Source organism: Nycticebus coucang, chromosome 5, assembly GCF_027406575.1.
Source record: "Nycticebus coucang isolate mNycCou1 chromosome 5, mNycCou1.pri, whole genome shotgun sequence".
Classification (NCBI taxonomy): Eukaryota; Metazoa; Chordata; class Mammalia; order Primates; family Lorisidae; genus Nycticebus; species Nycticebus coucang.
Window position 1 is genome coordinate 38,645,475 of NC_069784.1, and position 13,781 is coordinate 38,659,255.

Here is a 13,781-nt window from a genome sequence, read left to right on the forward strand (position 1 = left end):
ACAGGAAAGATAAGACGTCCCCTGAAAATAAGACCTAGCGCATCTTTGGGAGCACACCTTAAAATAAGACACTGTCTTATTTTCGGGGAAACAGGGTAGTAGCATGCTTTATGTGGTCCAGGCTGGTCTTGAACTCCTGGCACAAGCGACCCTCCCACCTCAACTCCCCAAAGTGCTAGGATTACAGGCATGAGCCACCACCCAGCCTTTGATTCTTAATCAGAGAAATACAAATCAAGACCAATTACCATTTTTAACCTCTCAGATTGATGGAATTAGAGTGATGATGTCACCCACTAGTTGGGAAGCTTGCTGATGGGAATGTGAATTGTTACAGCCTTTTGAGAAAGCATGGCAGTGTTTAGTAAAATGAAAGACCTATTGTTTTTCTTTTGAGACACCTACCTTTTGATGCCATCAATCTCAATGTAGGGATTTTTCAGAAATAAAAGTAATGGGGCTGGGTGTGGTGGCTCAAGCCTATAATCCAGTGGTCCTCAACCTTCCTAATGCCGCGACCCTTTAATACAGTTCCTCATGTTGTGGTGACCCCCCAACCATAAAATTATTTTCGTTGCTAGTTCATAAGTGTAATTTTGCTACTGTTACGAATCATAATGTAAATATCTGATACGCAGGATGGTATTAGATGACCCCCGTGAAAGGATCGTTTGATCCTGAAAGGGGTTGCGACCCACAGGTTGAAAACTGCTGCTATGATCCTAGCACTCTGGGAGACCAAGGCAGGTAGATTGCCTGAGCTCACAGGTTTGAGACCAGCCTGAGCAAGAGGGAGACCCTGACTCTAAAAAAAATGGCTAGGCATTGTAGCGGGTGCCTGTAGTCCCAGCTACTCGGGCAGGGACTACTTGAGTATCACTTGAGCCCAAGAGTTCGTGGTTGCTGTGAGCTGTGATGCTACAGCACTCTACTGAGGGCAAAAAGTAAGACTCTATCTCAAAAAAGAAAAGAAAAGTAAGATACATGTGTAAGGATCTTGGTTGCAGCATTATAGTGGCAAAATTGGAAACAAGAAGACTACCTTAAATGGGGAAAATAGTTCAGTAAATTGTGGTGTGCCTATACCAATTAATATTATGTACCTTTTTACATCTATATGTTTATATGGAGGATAGCCACGATATATACTGTATTTAGTAAAAAAAAAGCAAGTGACAAGAGTAATGTGTATATGCTAATTCCATTTTTGTAATAATTTGATTATTAAATGGAAAACTTGTAGAGGCTAGAGAGGAGACCTGGATTCGAGGGGTAAATTACAGTGGGAGGCAGAGACTAGGAGAGAAGGCTGGACTATTGTAGATGGGATAGAAAGGGGGAAGATGGATGAGAACAGGAGAGACTTAGCAGGTAGAGTCAGTAGCTGGGGTAGGATCATTCTAGACCAGGGGACCAGTCTAGGAGAATAGGTAGTGGTATGGCTATTTGTTGATAAGGGGAAAGAGAAGGAACAGCTTTGGAGGGAAAGAATAGGTTTAGAACACACTGAGTTTTCAGTGCAAGTTGAGTTTCCAGTAAGCAGTTGGAGATATGTGTGTGTGTGTAAATCTCAGAAGAGGGAGCAAAATTAGATCCGGGTACTGCATATAGGTGTTCATAGAAGCCATGGAGTTAGATGTGGTAGAGCAGATAGAAGAGAAAAGGATAGGATTCCTTTTCTGGGTCCATATTGAGATTATCTTTTAGTATAGGTAATTTGTTTCCCTCGTATTTCCTTGATATGATTTCCACTTTGCAAAGTTTTTGTTTCTTTCCTTAAAAATCCTGTTACTCATAGATTATTTCCTATTTTCCAGACCAATCCAAAAATGCAATTATATTGCATTTTTTTGTTTGTTTGTTTGTTTGTTCGTTTTGAGACAGAGCCTCAAGCTATCGCCCTGGGTAGAGTAATGTGGCATCATAGCTCACAGCAACCTCCAACTCCTGGGCTTAAGCAATTCTCTTGCCTCAGTCTCCCAAATGCTGGGACTACAGGCGCTCGCCACAACGCTCAGCTATTTTTTTGGTTGCCATTGTCATTGTTTGGCAGACCGGGGCTGGGTTTGAACCCACCAGCTCTGGTGTATGTGGCTGGCGCCTTAGCCACTTGAGTTACAGGTGCCAAGCCTATATTGCATTGTTTTAATAAACAGTTTATTAATCTCTGTGATTTAAGATAGTTGTGCAGATACACCTTCAGTGTTGCTCTTGGCGTGCATTACTTTGTTCTACTCTCATTTCTCCCTTCGGTATTGTCACTTTGTCTTTGGCATTACAGTTTTAAATATGTTTCCTTTTACCCTTCAGAGAAACAAAATGAGCAGAGACAGGGAGTTGTTGGTATTAGTAAGTTATTATTTGGGTAGCATTTGACCCAGTGGAAGATCAATTTAGATTATGTAGAAACAGTCAATGGAGGTTGTTAAACAGTAGAGTTTAAATTTTGTAGGCAAGAGGGAACATTTGGGGGAATTTTGAGGCAGGTATTAATGTAAACAAAGGGTTGTGGTTTAGCAACATGACTGACTGCAGTGTGAAAATGGATTGAAAAGGTAAAGCGGTTGGAGGTGGAAAGCAGAAAATCCAGATAGGAATCTGAGTCTGTTGCGGTACATGAATGAGAGATAAGAATCAAAGTAATGCTGGTGACAGTGGCATTGAAAGATAATGGCCAGCTGCCAGAAAGAACAATCAACACTGCCTAATGATTGGATGTAGGGGAAGGAGGAAGTAGGGGAAGGAGGAAATAGCCAAAGACTATGACTATGAAAATTACTGTAAAACTTAGAGAAATGAAGTCTAAAACAGTTTTCAGGGCACTGTAATCTCAGTTTGAGGCAGGGAGCTACTTGAATCTGTATTGTATAATTAAAGTTCAAGGAGAGATGGGCTATAAGATTGTTGAAAACTGAAGGATTGATCTGATAGATGAAACTTTGATGATGAATATGGTTTCTGAGGAAGAGTGTGGAGCAAGCAGAACAAAGGAAGAATTGAGTTTGGGGGTATATGCGTATTTAGGATACTAGATAAATGGACATAATTTTCACTAGTATTTAGAGGAAATACCTTTTTGGTTTTATATTGCACATATCAGTTGATGTGATTTCTTTTTAACTCCTCTCTAAACATTCCTAACTATAACCATATCACTTTTCATAGATGTCTTAATTTCTCTGTCCGCAACGCTTCTTCATTATTATTTGTTTTTAAGGTGCCAACACTATGGTTATTTAGATGTCTTCAGATTCTAAGGCAGTACTATCCACTAGAAATGTAATACAAGTTACGTATGTAATTTTAACTTTTCCAGTAGTAACAAAAAGTAAAAAGAAACAGGTGAGATTAATACATTCTTTTTAACCCAGTATATCCAAAATGTTATCATTTAAACTTGTAGTCAATATACAATTGGATTTTTACTTGGGATTTAACAGATTAAATATAGTTTTTACTTAGTTTAATAAATTTCAGATTGGATTTTTTTCTCAGCCATTTTGGACCTTTTGAATAGTTTATGTTTCTCACTCTTGATTTAGATTCCTAATTCCTTTTTTTTTTTTAAACAGAGATAAAAACTACAGTGTTTGATGACTGCAAGAAAGAAGGCGAATGGAAGGTAGAATTTGCATACTTTGCTTTTATATTAAGGACTTAGATATAGTGTCCGTATGATACTTCTATAAGAGTACAGTTGGCCCTCCATTTCTGAGTTCTTTGTCCAAGGATTCACCAAAGCACAGATCAAAGATATTTGAAAAAAAAACCAACAATACAACAATAAAATAATACAGATTTTAAAAACAATAGAGTATAACGACTATTTACGTAGCATTTACCTTGTATTAGATATTGTATAAAAAATCTAGAGATCATTATAAGTACATGTATCATAATATAGAAGATGGTTGTAGGTTATTTTAACTGAAGAAAATGACAAGGTTCAAGCTGGGTGCTGTAGTTCAGTGGTTGGAGTGCCAGCCCCACACACCAGGGGTGGTGGGTTTGAACCTGGGCCTCATTAACAACAAAAAAAAAAAAAGAAGAAGAAGAAAGAAAATGACAAGATTCATAATTTGGAAAGGAGAGCTTTAATATCTCATAAAGGGTAGCAGCCTATGGGTAGCCATTCCCACAGGCTGGAATGCAAAGGCCCAGCCAAGAAGCCTGTAACATGGGACAGGAACTTATAGTGAGCAAGATGAGCAGATCTCCATATTTACCAAGCTGTAGGAGGAGTCATGAGTATTTATGAAAGGAGAAACGTGCATGTGCAGTTGAGCTTTATAGCCCTTTAAGGCAGTGGTTCTCAATCTGTGGGTCACGACCCCTTTGGCGTTCGAATGACCCTTTCACAGGGATCACCTAAGACCATCCTGCATATTAGATATTTGCATTGCAATTCCTAACAGTTACGAAGTAACGAAAATAATTATATGGTTGGGGGTCACCACAACATGAGGAACTGTATTAAAGGGTTGCGGCATTAGGAAGGTTGAGAACCACTGCTTTAAGGGGTCTATGTTCAGAAAATGGCAGCTCTCTTAGATGGTGACACAAGAACGTGAAAACTCTCTGTCCATGCTCGGTGGACTGATGAAAACCATTCCATTGTTTGGAGGTCACTTGTCAGGAAAAGAATGCTAGTGTGGATCACAAAATTGGTTTCTTTTTAACCCTTAGGAGAAAAGCCTGATGGCCATTAGCAAGGGAGGGGGTATAATTGATTTCTGTTTAGCCCTTGGGAGAAAAGCCTGATGGCCATTAGCAAGGGAGGGGGTATAAGGAAGCATGTCTGATCTCTCATCCTTTCATCCCATCATGGCTCAGTTGTAAGGTTTTTCTAGAGTTCCTTTGGCTAAGAGGGGGTCCCGTTCAGTCAGCAAAGGGTTTGGAATTTTTTTTTTTTTAATTTCCAATTGATATGAGGATACAAATGATTAGATTACATTGTTTTTATTTCTAAGGTGAAGTTCAAGTTGTAGTTGAGCCCTTAGGATTTTACTTTAGTTCACACTTAGTTGCAAATACCGTTGTCATTTTGAATAAGGGACTTGAGCATCTGTGTATTTTCCTATCTGCGGGGATCCTGGAACTGACAGACAACAATATGAGGTCTTGATCTACACTGCTTGCTTTCAAATCCTAACTTTACCACTTGATAGCTATGGCTACTTGGGGAAGTTACCTGACCTTTCTCTGCCTCTGTTTTCTTGTTTATAAAACAGAGATCATAATACCTTGTATGAGTGTTTAAATATTAAGTGAATTAAACCATGTAAATTGCTTAGAACAGTGCTTGGAACAATAAGTATTATATAAGTGGCAATTTATAATTTTAAGAAAATTTGATGTTGGGCGGCGCCTGTGGCTCAGTCGGTAGGGCGCCGGCCCCATATACTGACGGTGGCGGGTTCAAACCCGGCCCTGGCCAAACTGCAACCAAAAAATAGCCGGGCGTTGTGGCGGGCGCCTGTAGTCCCAGCTGCTCGGGAGGCTGAGTCAAGAGAATCGCTTAAGCCCAGGAGTTGCAGGTTGCTGTGAGCTGTGTGAGGCCACGGCACTCTACCGAGGGCCATAAAGTGAGACTCTGTCTCTACAAAAAAAAAAAAAAAGAAAATTTGATGTTAAACACAATATACATTTAAAATTACCAAGCTCTTTGCCTTCAAATCGGAAATATTTCTAGCTTACTTATGTATAATACTATGTATGTATATTAAAAATAAATTTCCAGATCAAGCAGTTGCAATTTTTCTACCTAATGTCTTGATATTTTATGTTTTAAAAGGTTTATAAGGTTAGGAGGGTTTAATGGATAAAATTCTGCTTTCTGTGAATTCTTGGTAATCAGATGCTTATGCTTATTCTTAATTTGTATTTGTTTTAAGATAATGCTTTTAGATGAATTTACCACTAAGCTTTTGGCTTCCTGTTGCAAAATGACAGATCTTCTAGAGGAAGGCATAACTGGTAAGTGTTACTACTTTTCATCTTAAAAACTTTATTGTGATTAGAGAGGTTTGAAGAATTAAGAAATTTTAATTAACAGTTGTGTTTCTGAGGAGTTGTGTTTCATTTTACACATTAGGCACAATGATTAGATTGGATAGTTTTTTTTTTTCCCTGTAAAATAACATGTCAGGTTTTTTTCTTCAGCTGAGACATATAACTAAGTGTCCATAACTAAGACTAAATAATTGCCTTGTTGAGGTTTTTCTTTAATTTTTTTATATATTTAATAGTTTTATATAATGATACACTAGGTTTACTTCAATATTTTGATTAATGTTAATAGTTTTCTTGTATTACTTTAAGTAGATATTTAGGTTTATGTCATAAAATCAACTATTGTATAAAAGTTTATTTATGGGTGGTGCCTGTGGCTCAGAGGATAGGGCACAGGCCCCATATACTGAGGGTGGCAAGTTCAACCCCACCCCGGCCAAACTGCAATAAAAAATAGCAGGTGTTGTGGTGGGTGCCTGTAGTCCCAGCTACTCGGGAGGCTGAGGCAAGAGAATCGCCTGATCCTAGGAGTTGGAAGTTGCTGTGAGCTGTGATGCTGCGGCCCTCTACCAAGGATGACTTAGTAAAACTCTGTCTCAAAAAAAGAAAATAAGGGTGGTGCCTGTGGGTCAAGGGTAGGTCACCGGCCCCATATACCGGGGGTGGCAGGTTCAAGCCCGGCCCCGGCCAAAACTGCAAAAAAAATTATAAGAATAAAATAAAAGTTTATTTATGAATAGATATTTATATAGTTCATATAAATCTAGTTGTACATTTGTATTTATAAATGTATGATGCTGACTTTGTAAATTTCTTTTTATTTACTAGAAATGAGGCAGATAATTATAAGTTTAAATTAGTTTTAATGTGAAAATTTTAAATACTTAACAGATTCTGAAAAAAAGTCATGCCACCAGAAGTTATCTTCAATGAGGGAGGATTGTGTTGAGACACTACCCTGTATTACATTTTGGGGAAAATATATCAATTATAACGTTCATAAGCATGTTATCCTTAACTAATGATCCTATAACTCATTTATTTAAATTTTATCTTCATAACAACCCTATAAAGACAGATATTAAATATCTATTATAGTGAGGAACCTGAGACTTAACATCAAATATATATTTATATTTTGCATCTTGATGTAGCGTATGTACCCTCTGTTACTCCTAACTTGTCTTTAAAGTTAGGAGAAAGAAACCTAGTATATATAAAATATGTATATAAATGTTTCCCTGTTTTTGTAAATGTAAAGTATAATAAAGTTTATTTAAAAATTCAAATGTGTAAATATTTGGTTATATAAAATAACCTTTATTTTTTTTAGTTGTAGAAAATATTTATAAAAATCGTGAACCTGTCAGACAAATGAAAGCTCTTTATTTTATCACTCCAACATCAAAAGTAAGTATTTTGAGTCTTTAAAAAGTAGCTTTGTTTTGAACTTCAATAGTGAGCTAACAAAAAAAAAAAATGAAAGGAAAAGTAGTTTTATTAGTATTTTCATCATTTTCATGGTTTGACATTGGAAAACTCAAAGTAATAAAATATCCTTTATTGGAAAAATATTGCCATAAAGTAATTTGCTTAGAAAAAGTTTTTCTATTTTAGAAGATTATTTTATTTGCATTTTCCCCATGAGAATGTACAAATGAAAGAGTTCCTTTCTCCTCATACATGAAAACAGAATTAAATTGCATAAAGTGATAGTGTTTCTTCGCATAATTTGTTACTCATGCAGTTCCTGTTAAACCATAACTGAGGGGAGAGAGAAATACAGGTAAAAGAAATAGTCTTAGATTAATTCTCTCTTTGTTAGTGACTTTCGTATATCATACACATGTGTTTAAATGCATATGAATAGATACGTGTATATTTTATGTCAAATTTCTTTAGTTTATAATCTTACTCTGTGATTTAATTCATACTTTAAGCCAAACTTTTAGAGCTAAAGTATCATATTCCTCTATTTCTGTTCAATACCTAAGAATGTAGTTTTGGATATCACCTCTTGCTTAGTTCCACCTAGGTGTTAATCTGGCAACCTCAGCATCATTTCACTTCTAACTCTAACAGACAATAGAAAAAAACCCAGATAGTCACTATTTAGTTGCTACATACATATTGCTGCTGGTTTTTAATAAAATGTTTTATATCTTATCAGTGATACACATTCATAAAAGAAAGTTCATGATTAGAAAAGATACAAGTGAAAAGCACCTCTTTTCACCTAGCAGTTTTGTCAGAGGGATTTCATATCTCTCTTTCTCTTCACATTCTAGCTAATCTATCAGTGGATGATGTTGCAAAAATTACCATGTATTAGTAGGGAGTATAAATTTTTTTTCTCTCTGTTTTCTTTTTGTTGTTGTTGTTGAGGCAGAGTCCCACCCTGTGCCCTGAGTAGAGTGCAATGGCATCATAGCTTACTGCAACCTCAGACTTGGGTTATTAGCATCCTGCTGCTTCAGCCTCCTTGAAGCTGCTGGGATTACAGGCACTCGCCAAGACTTGCTCGGACAAGTCTCGAACTCCTGAGTTCAAGCAGTCCTCCAGCCTCAGTCTCCAACAGTGCTGGGATTACAGGTGTGAGCTACCACGCCCAGCAGAAGTATAAATTGATACAGCCTTTTTAGAAAATAATTTGCCATTCTTTATCAAGAACCTTGAAGTTGGGCAGCACCTATGGTTCAGTGGGTAGGGCGCTGGCCCCATATACCTAGAGTGCCGGGTTCAAACATGGCCGCGGCTGAACTGCAGCAAAGAAATAGCTGGGTGTTGTGGCGGGTGCCTGTGGCCCCAGCTACTTGGGAGGCTGAGGCAAGAGAATCACCTAAGCCCAGGATTTGGAGGTTGCTGTGAGCCTTGTGACACCAGGGCACTCTACCGAGGGCGATAAAGCGAGACTCTGTCTCTACAAAAAAAAAAAAAAAAGCCTTAAAGTTTTATATTTTGAAGTTTATCATAAGGAAATAATCAAGTAAATGGTCAAATTAAAACCATAAATGTAGGCTGGGCATAGTGGCTCACCCCTGTAATTCAGCACTCAGGGAGGCTGAGGCAGGGGGATCCTTTGAGGTCAGGAGTTAAAGATCAGCCTAGCAGGGCAGCACCTGTGGCTCAGTCGGTAAGGCACCGGCACCATATACCGAGGGTGACGGGTTCAAACCTGGCCCCGGCCAAACTGCAACCAAAAACTAGCCGGGCGTTATGGCGGGCACCTGTAGTCCCAGCTACTCAGGAGGCTGAGGCAAGAGAATCGCTTAAGCCCAGGAGTTGGAGGTTTCTGTGAGCTGTGTGAAGCCACGGCACTCTACCAAGGGCCATAAAGTGAGACTCTGTCTCTACAAAAAAAAAAAAAAAAGATCAGCCTAGCAATCTTGCTTTTTGCTAGAGAGCAAAAGCAAGATCCTGTCTCTACAAAAAGAGAAAAATAAGTCAGGTGTGATAGCAGAAGCCTGTAGTCCCAGGGTACTTGTGGGCCTGAGACAAGAGGATTGCTAGATCCTAAGAGTTTGTTGCTATGAGCTAGACTGGAGGCTCTGGCACTTTGGCTCAGGCATCGGAGCCAGACTTTGTCTCAATAAAAAATAAATCTAATTAATTTTTAATATTAGTGGATAATAGCATGAAAGACTATATGGCCATTAAAAACAAGGTTTCTAGGTGGTACCTGTAGCTCAGTGGGTAAGGCACCAGTCACTCAGGCTGGTGGATTCGAACCCGGCCCAGGCCAACTAAAAAACAATGACAACTGCAACAATAACAACAAATAGCCAGGCGTTGTGGTAGGCACCTGTAGTCCCAGCTACTCGGGAGGCTTAGGCAAGAGAATCGCTTAAGCGCTGGAGTTTGAGGTTGCTGTGAGCTGTGTCACCATGGCACTCTACCCAGGGCAATAGCTTGAGACAGAGTCTCACTGTGTCGACCTTGGTAGAGGTCCAGCTATTTTTTTGGTTGCAGTTTAGCAAGCCTTGGCCAGGCTCAAACCCTCCAGCTTGCCCTACTCACTTCCTCGGTCTGTATGTGGCTGCTGCCCTACTCACTGAGCCACAGGCGCTGAGCCGGGTTCTAGAAATTTTTAATGACCCAAGTAAATGTTTATTTTAAGTGATAAAAGCAGGATATAAAATTGTATATTTAGTAAAGAAACAAAGTATTCAGAGAAGATAGTATCTGAAAGTGACTTCTTCATCTACCATAACCAACTCCCAATTTCTTTCCTGCACTCAGTCATTCGCTTGCTGGGTCCTGCAGACCTCTGAGTATCATGTGAGGCCTTGGGCTCTGTGGGAGAACTGGTGAAGAAACCTGGGATGAGCCATGCTTCTCATAGGCTGGGCAAGCACCTAGAAACCCATCACAGTTCCCAGGCAAGGATCATGAAGTGACAGATTTCAGGAAGACTTTGCTATAAGAGATACATGAACTTCAGGGGAAAGATCAAGTGGATGATTCATAAAGGCCTTGGTGGTTTGTCTACTTGGGTGGTTTTGCCCTTGGGAAGAGAAACTTCTTTGATTCCTCCTATTCTAGCAACTAAACCTAAGCCTCAAGTGAGTTAACAAGGAAAAGTGACCACCCAGCTAAGTGAGTGGATCCGGTGCCAAAGAGTTCAGTAAAATGAAGAAAACACTTTATCTAGTGAAACAGCCGCTTGAAGCATGTCAACCTGAACAGAAAAATAGTTCCATGAGGAGAGTCTACTATAGTACAAAAACTCTGAAGCTTAAAAGTGTGATTTCTTACTTAAATGGTTAATTGAAGGAGAGGATGATTACTTTTGAAATTTGAGTTAGTGGCTTAGAAGATCAAAATGGAATATCTCAAAGGAAAAAAATGAGTCATAGAAATCATGAGGGAAAAGATAAGAGACTTATGGGGTAGAACCATGAGATCTACCAGAAATACAGTTCTAGGAGTTCCAGAAGGAGAAGGAGCAGATGGAAGAGAGATAATAATTGAATTGTTTGTTGATTTTTTGTGTCTAGATGATTTTAACCACCTTTCTTTCTAAAACTACCACACCAAGGCATATACTACCAGACTATATTACCTCTTGTTTCTCATCCTTGTAGTCATCTACTAGTTTCTGGATCTTTCTAAGCAATCGACAGTTTAAGCTCTGAGCTCACTGTCACTCTCTCCAGTACTTCTCCAGTCACAAGTCTGGTTGGTTTCACTGTCCGTGTAAATACTTCCAGAATGTTGGCTTCTCATTTCCTTGGTCTGTTATCTTCTAATATAGTCTTGTCTTCTATGGTGCTTCAGCTTTCCTAGGCTGCTTCATTGCCAGAAAGTACATTCCGCTCATGCTTATTACTTTATTGTTTATTATTTTACTAATTAATTATTAAAAAGTAGTCTTATTAATTATCATTGGCTGGAGAACATAGCATCTCAGGAAATCAGTTTATAAATTAAACTTTTAGCCAGTAAGCTTTTAATTATTCTTAAAGTAACCTTAGTTATTTCAAAAGCTAGCATATTTAAATTAGTATTTACTAAAATGTGTATTAACATCTAACCTTTTTTAAGTCTGTAGATTGTTTCTTACGAGATTTTGCAAGTAAATCGGAGAACAAGTACAAAGCAGCATATTTATACTTCACTGACTGTAAGTCTCTTTAAAAATTATTGCGTCATTGTTTAAAATTCTATCAGTTTTAACCTACTTTTTATAGTAATTTTTTAGTACTAGTTATTTTCTATTTATCATTTATTGTAATTAGGCTAGAATTCTAAAAATATGAGATTATATCTATTCTAATTCATGCTAAGGTGATAGGAAATTAAACCATTCCCAACTACTTTGAAAGGTCACCTTTGCTGGTGTACAGGAATGGTTGGTAGGAGATTGATGGAGAGGGCTATCTCTCAGATTCTGTGCTGGTGACAGAATTACCTTTAATTAACATTTCAATTGGAGATTTGATTATATTATCAAAAATAAGACCTTTTGGGAGGGCACTGAAGAAAGCAGCCATCTGGCAAATTTTAAGGGAGAAAATCTGTCACATTTCTCTGACTATGCCATATGCTCACATAGAAAACAGCTACACTAGTGGATCACAGAGAAGTCTGGAGACACAGACAATTCTGTTTAATGTTACATAATTATACTTCAAAATAAAAATACTATTTATCTGAGTTGTCTTGGTTTACGCTTTAGAGATTCCTCACTTTAAGTAGTATATGGTTTCCTTATAAATGGTTATCTCATGCCTGGTAGTTTATATATTAAAAATACCATATCATAAATATTTGTCATTTAAGTAACTTTATTATATAGAATTTCTGTTGGACTTGATAAAATTTAATGAACAGAAAGCCCCTTCTAACTTAAGGAACCTTAAGGGTAATGAACATCTTGATAAAAGACACTGATATTCCAACCTAGACCTATTAGGAACTCTGAAGTGAAAGGGGAAACAACTTGGGTTATGAGTTCTGAAACTTAGTATTTTAGAGTCTTAGAATTCCCTGACATTAGAAAACTGCTTGTAATTTGAGGAAAAATTAACAATTTGTGTGATAAGGTTGCAGTGTAGATTACTTAGTGGCAAAGTTGGAAAAGTATATTAAATTTTAAAGACATTCTGAAAGTGCTACTCTTTGAGTTCACGAGTTTGAACATGATTTTCCTTCCTAGCAATTTTAGTTTGCTCTGTTAGCAGATCTCTATGGAAATGTATCTGAGGGTATGATGTATTTGAATGAGGAAGTTGGAATTTCTGTTATAGCCCTTTTGACTAGAATATATCTGTTCCTGTAAAGCAGAGAACAATCTTTATATTTTATCTCTGTCCTTACCGTAAATTACTTTGAAGCTAGTAATTATCGATGCAAAGTAAATAATTCCTGGGTGTTATCATATGCTTTGATTTTTTTTTTTTCTTCCCCTCTCAGTTTGTCCCGATAATCTCTTTAACAAAATTAAGGCTTCTTGCTCCAAGTCAATAAGAAGATGTAAAGAAATAAATATTTCCTTCATACCACGTGAATCTCAGGTACTTTCCGTATTTTTAATTTTCATTGATAGTAGATTTTCAAATTTGGTTTTATGATTTGCTTTTTGTTTTTTGGAGATAGAACCTCACTTTGTTGCCCTGGGTAGAGTGCCATAGCATCATAGCTCCCAGCAACTTCGAATTCTTGGGCTCAAGCAATACTCTTGCCTCAGTTTTTCTATTTTTAGTAGAGACCGGGTCTCACACTTGCTCAGGCTATGAGCTTATTTGTGTTTTTTTTTTTTTTTGGTAGAGACAGAGTTTCACTTTACGGCCCTCGGTAAAGTGCCGTGGCCTCACACAGCTCACAGCAACCTTCAACTCCTGGGCTTAAGCTATTCTCTTGCCTCAGCCTCCCGAGTAGCTGGGACTACAGGCGCCTGCCACAACGCCCAGCTATTTTTTGGTTGCAGTTTGGCCGGGACTGGGTTTGAACCCGCCACCCTTGGTATATGGGGCCGGCGCCTTAGTGACTGAGCCACAGGCGCCGCCCTATGAGCTTATTTGTTAATGAAGTATACAATAAAGATGTTTTATATACGTATTTGGTGAATTTTGAACTTAATTCACAAATAAACATTCCCTATGAGGAAAGGAGGAACGTGAGCAATAAATTAGAATATGACGTTAATAATGAAAAGTATCTGCCATTAAGTGCTGTGTTTGTCACATTATAGCGCTGTTAGGTTGTTAGATTATGAAATCAAGAGGTTTTTTAATTTTTTTTGAGATAGAGTCTGTCTGTCACCATGG

At 38.0% G+C, this 13,781-nt stretch overlaps 1 protein-coding gene across 1 annotated transcript in view; it reads left to right on the forward strand.

Moving 5' to 3' along the window:
* Positions 1 to 13,781, forward strand: part of STXBP3 (syntaxin binding protein 3) — a 71,058-nt gene that overhangs the window by 9,636 nt on the left and 47,641 nt on the right. Inside the window, exons 2-6 of the mRNA XM_053592034.1 lie at positions 3,573 to 3,622; positions 5,895 to 5,976; positions 7,346 to 7,422; positions 11,557 to 11,635; positions 12,928 to 13,028. Coding sequence (XP_053448009.1) covers positions 3,573 to 3,622; positions 5,895 to 5,976; positions 7,346 to 7,422; positions 11,557 to 11,635; positions 12,928 to 13,028 — 389 coding nt within the window. The remainder of the gene's footprint in view (positions 1 to 3,572; positions 3,623 to 5,894; positions 5,977 to 7,345; positions 7,423 to 11,556; positions 11,636 to 12,927; positions 13,029 to 13,781) is intronic.